General features: G+C 34.1%; 1 protein-coding gene across 1 annotated transcript; it reads left to right on the plus strand.

Annotated features, from left to right (window-relative positions):
- The first annotated feature begins 1,188 nt into the window (after positions 1-1,188).
- LOC124940482 (valine--tRNA ligase, chloroplastic/mitochondrial 2-like) lies at positions 1,189-2,420 on the plus strand. The gene is made up of 4 exons (XM_047481007.1): positions 1,189-1,423; positions 1,724-1,808; positions 2,014-2,140; positions 2,283-2,420. Exons 1-4 carry the CDS (start codon positions 1,285-1,287, stop codon positions 2,385-2,387), a joined length of 456 nt encoding a protein of 151 aa, XP_047336963.1. The 5' UTR covers positions 1,189-1,284; the 3' UTR covers positions 2,388-2,420.
- The last annotated feature ends 2,699 nt before the right edge of the window (positions 2,421-5,119 follow it).

The raw sequence follows: 5,119 nt of genomic DNA on the forward strand, positions 1-5,119 counted from the left end.
TAAATTCGGCTTGTTCAAATGAGATTTATAAATATGTGGAATAAAATATGTATGATCGATAGAAGTGTAGTATTAATAATATTTTATTTGTGTAGTAATTAATTTTTATATTTAATTATTATATATTTATAATTTAATATATTTATAAATTTTATTTATGATCTTTCTATTATTACTTAATTAAAAAATATATAATTAATTAATTAATTCAATATATATATATAAATAAATAAAGAGAAATAATTAGTGAAAGTAAAAAAATTTATTAATAAATTTAATATTTAATATTTTATTATATATATATTTATTAATTATAAAAATTAACTTTATTCAAATAAATATGTTAAAATTTATAATATAAACAAACCAAATTATTTAATATAAAATTTATTATTTTATACTAAAATTAATTAAAAGAAAATCACTAAAATTATAAAAATACTATACTAAATAAAAAAAAATAGGAACCAATGAATAAATATTAAATTATTCTAATAAACACAATTTTTATATATCACTCAAATAAAAAAAATCAGTTATAATAATTTGATTTAAAATTTAATTTTTAATGAATTTTATTCAAAATTATATATATTAATCTGAGAAAAGATTAATTAAAAAAAATATGGAGAAAAAAAATAAATAAAGACGATGAAAAAAATAATGGAGAAGAGAAGTAGGAGTGAATAGAAAGAGAATTATATAAAGGAGAGAGACTAAAATCAGTTTAATACCTTTACTATCCATTAAATAATAATATGATTAGAGAGAAAATAAATTAATTAGAAATTATAAGGGTAAAATATTATTTTCATAGTGGAAAAAAGATATTATATACTTCCAAATCTTCCTTATGCTATTAAATTAATTAATGATGTTTTAGTTAATTAATTTAAATTAATTAATTCAAAATACAATTAAAAGTTTAAAATTCAATATCAAAGATAATTTTTTGTTTTTTTTGTATATGATCAAAACATGTAACAAACTTAGATATCGATTTAATCATTTTGTGCTTTGTTTTTAAGATAATTAAAGCGAAATTCATAGGTTGACACAATAGCTTTTATATTAAAATAAAAAATTAGTATTACTCAATTAATTAATTTGGTGTAATTTTAATTTTTCTGCTAAGCATAAAAAGATTTGATATGAAAAAATAAATTTAATATTATCAGAACTTGTCAAGTGAAAGTCCAGTTTTCCCCTTATTGCCATTTCGCGGCATCTTGTTTATCTATATCGCCTCTCCTTCTTTAGACTGGAAGGCTGCGGAGCTCTACAATGGCGTTGTCTAATCCTTCTTTCTCCACCTTTTGCTCAGCTCATAGACTCAATCCCCTTCTCTTCGCTCGCCGCCATCGCTGCGTCAGGAGTTCTCGCTGCTACTTAAATCGTCGTCTCCGGCCTAGATTCTTTGCCGGTAAATACCCTTTCTGTTTCTTAAGTTGCCAACTTAGCTAATTCTAAAACCCAATGAACGAACCCACAAATATTATATCAAGCTAGCACCTTTTTCTGGAAATTCAATGAAAGAATGAATAAATGATTGAATTCAAGAATTGTTATAATGTCCAGATAGTGCCCACTAAACTGCACATGATGAGCAGTCAGTATGAATGTTTAGTTTTGCCTATTCTACAATCTAGCAGGTCTCCTTATCAGAGTTTATCTTTGTGCAACTCTTTCTGATGATACATACTGTTTCCTTTGACAATGGTAGTTGCTGCATCAGAAAGCGGAGTCTTTACTTCACCGCAGATAGCAAAGTCATTTGACTTTTCAAATGAGGAGCGCATTTATAACTGGTACTTGGTCACTGTACTTTTGTGTTTTTGTACATTGTAATGTTTCGAGTCTTCTTGCCTTATCTTTTGTCTTAGTACCCTAGTCCCTATGTATGCTTTTATGAGAATAATTTCAGCATATATGTTTATGACCTATTGCTATCACTTTCTATGAAATCTTGGAATTTTACAATTGTCTGAAAAGAATGTGATGTATCCATGCTAGGTGGGAGTCTCAAGGCTATTTCAACCCAAATTTTGATAGAGGGAAAGATCCTTTTGTTATCTCAATGCCACCTCCAAATGTCACTGGTTCGTTGCATATGGGACATGCTATGTTTGTGACTCTTGAGGTTTGAGAAAATGGTCGATATGCACTTGGTTGAAATTCATGTTGATGCAGATTACGATCTTTCCTTGTCTATTTCATTATCAGTATTTGATGAATTAAGAAGAACTTGCTTATCCACATTAAATTTGTTCTCTTCTTACCAGGATATTATGGTCAGATTCCATCGCATGCAGGGAAGGCCTAATTTTGACCTCACACTCGATAAACCACCCACCATACGATCAACATTTCGTGACCTCACACTTTAAAATGCTCTTCAAACCAACAACTAATTCCGACCTTACACTCGACAAACCACCCACCACCCGACCTCAATCTCGTGACCTCACACTTGTTGTTTTTTGGCACAATTAGAATCCCACATCGGAAGATAATGGGAGTGAAAGAAGTTTCTTAGTATATAAAAGAAACTATATTCACAATTAGTATAAATCCCACATCGGAAGATGATGGGAGTTGGGGAAGTTTCTTAGTGTATAAAAGAAACGCTCCCCTCTTTGGTTTATTGCACCCAAATTTGTATCTCTTCTTCCTTATTAATTGATAGCCTTAGTGCTCGGAGACGTAGGCAACATTTTGGCCGAACTCCGTTATCAAATTCTGTTAGTGTGTTCATTCTTTTGTTTTCTTCTTTTGTGGTTCTGTCAGGGTTTTCCCCAACAAGTGGTATCAGAGCCGAAGGTTCGTCCTTGGCATGGTGGAGTCTTCAAAAGGGGCGTCAACTCCTTCGTCATCCTGGACAAGGACACCGATGTCGAATTTGAAGTTTGCGGTGGAGATCTTTGATGGATCTGGGCATTTCGGCATGTGGCAAGGTGAGGTTCTAGATTGTCTTTTTCAGCAGGGTCTAGATGTTGCTATTGAGGTCGGAAAGCCAGATGGTATAGAAGAAAAAGAGTGGAGTATCATGAATCGGTTGGCGTGCGGAACAATTCGGTCGTGCCTGTCCAGAGAGCAGAAGTATGCTGTGAAGAATGAAACTTCTGCACAGAAACTGTGGCAAGCATTGGAGGACAAGTTTCTGAAGAAGAGTGGTCAGAATAAGCTCCTTATGAAGAAGTGACTGTTCCGGTTTGAATATCAATCAGGTACTACGATGAATGAGCATATAACTAAGTTTAATCAGTTAGTAGCGGATTTGTTAAACCTTGACGTTAGGTTTGAGGATGAAGACTTGGCTTTGATGTTGCTATCGTCCCTTCCTGATGAATTTGAACACTTAGAAACAACGTTACTTCATGGGAAGGGAAATGTTTCTCTTGATGCTGTAAGTTCTGCTTTATATAGTTATGAATTGAGAAAGCAGGATAAAAGGAAAAGCAAAGTAGGTACAGCAGATGAAGCATTGATGGTCAGGGGCCGTCAGCAGAGCAAATCAAAAGGGAAAGGAAGAAGATCTGAAAGTAGAGTTTCCAAAGATGAATGTGCTTTCTGTCGTGAGAAAGGACATTGGAAGATTAACTGCCCAAAGTTGAAGAAGAAAGAGAAAGATTCTGAAGATGCGAATGTTGCAGAAAACAAAGGTGATGCAGATTTAGAATACTCTTTATCGATGTCACACACAACATCACATCCTAATGCGTGGATATTGGACTCAGCCTGCACTTATCATATGACACCAGTTCGAAAGTGGTTCTTTGACTTTAAGGAGCTAGATGGTGGAGTTGCTTACATGGGAGATGCTAATACATGTAAAATAAAGGGGATAGGTTCAATCAAGCTGAGGAATGATGACGGATTCACCAGAATTATTAGAGATGTTCGGTACATACCGAATATGAAAAAGAATCTCATTTCTTTGGGGGCCTTGGAGTCGAAAGGCCTACATGTGAAATTGAAAAATGGAGTTCTTAAGGTAATATCTGGAGCGCTAGTGATGTTGAAAGCTATCAGGAGAGTAATAATTTGTATTACTATTAAGGTAGTACAGTTAATGGGACATCATGTGTATCAACTTCCGGGAGCAGTAAGGAATTAGAGGCAACAAAGTTATGGCATATGCGATTGGGGCACGCTGGTGAGAAATCTATGCAAACTCTTGTCAAGCAAGGATTATTGAAAGGTACAAAAGTTTGTAAGTTAGATTTTTGTGAACATTGTATTCTGGGAAAACAAAGGCGAGTAAAATTTGGCACTGCTATGCATAATACCAAGGGTATTTTGGATTATGTGCACTCAGATGTCTGGGGACCTGCCAAGACTCCTTCTCTTGGAGGTAGACATTATTTTGTTACTTTTATTGATGATTTTTCCAGAAGAGTTTGGGTGTTTACTATGAAGAACAAATGTGAAGTGTTTGAGATTTTTCTTAAATGGAAAACTCAAGTTGAAGACGAGACAGGAAAAAAGATCAAAGTTCTCCGGACTGATAACGGTGGAGAATACAAGAATGATCCATTCCAGAAGTTATGCCAAGAGTGTGGCATAGTTCGACACTTCACAGTTAGAAAAACACCACAGCAGAATGGAGTATCGGAACGTATGAACAGGACATTGGTGGAGAAAGTTCGATGTATGTTGTCTAATGCTGGGTTAGACAGGAAATTTTGGGCAGAAGCTGTGTCATACGCTCAACATTTGGTAAATCGCCTACCATCATCTGCACTTGGTGGCAAGACTCCATTAGAGGTATGGTCTGGAAAACCTGCAACTGATTATGATTGTTTGCATATTTTTGGTTCTATTGCATATTATCATGGAGTTGAATCAAATTTGGATCCACGAGGAAAGAAGGCTCTTTTTATGGGATTTACTACAGGAGTTAAAGAGTATCGCCTCTGGTGTTTGGATGCAAAGAAAACCATTATCAGTAGAGATGTTACTTTTGATGATTATTCAATGTTGAATAAGGTAACACCAGACAAAATTGATTGTACTCCGCAACAGGTGGAGTTTGAGCAGATAAAGATAAGCCCAATTAGAAGTGACTCTCCGACGACAGACGGAGAGTTAAATGAGGAAGAGGTTCTGACCCAAGAAC

Source organism: Impatiens glandulifera, chromosome 5 (genome assembly GCF_907164915.1).
Source record: "Impatiens glandulifera chromosome 5, dImpGla2.1, whole genome shotgun sequence".
NCBI classification, from domain to species: Eukaryota; Viridiplantae; Streptophyta; class Magnoliopsida; order Ericales; family Balsaminaceae; genus Impatiens; species Impatiens glandulifera.

Bases quoted from the DNA above. Each gene is read 5' to 3' on its own strand.
- LOC124940482 (XM_047481007.1), top strand. From the start codon at position 1,285: ATGGCGTTGTCTAATCCTTCTTTCTCCACCTTTTGCTCAGCTCATAGA. The intron at 1,424-1,723 runs GTAAATACCCTT...TGACAATGGTAG, and splicing joins CCGGCCTAGATTCTTTGCCG to TTGCTGCATCAGAAAGCGGA. The intron at 2,141-2,282 runs GTTTGAGAAAAT...TCTTCTTACCAG, and splicing joins CTATGTTTGTGACTCTTGAG to GATATTATGGTCAGATTCCA.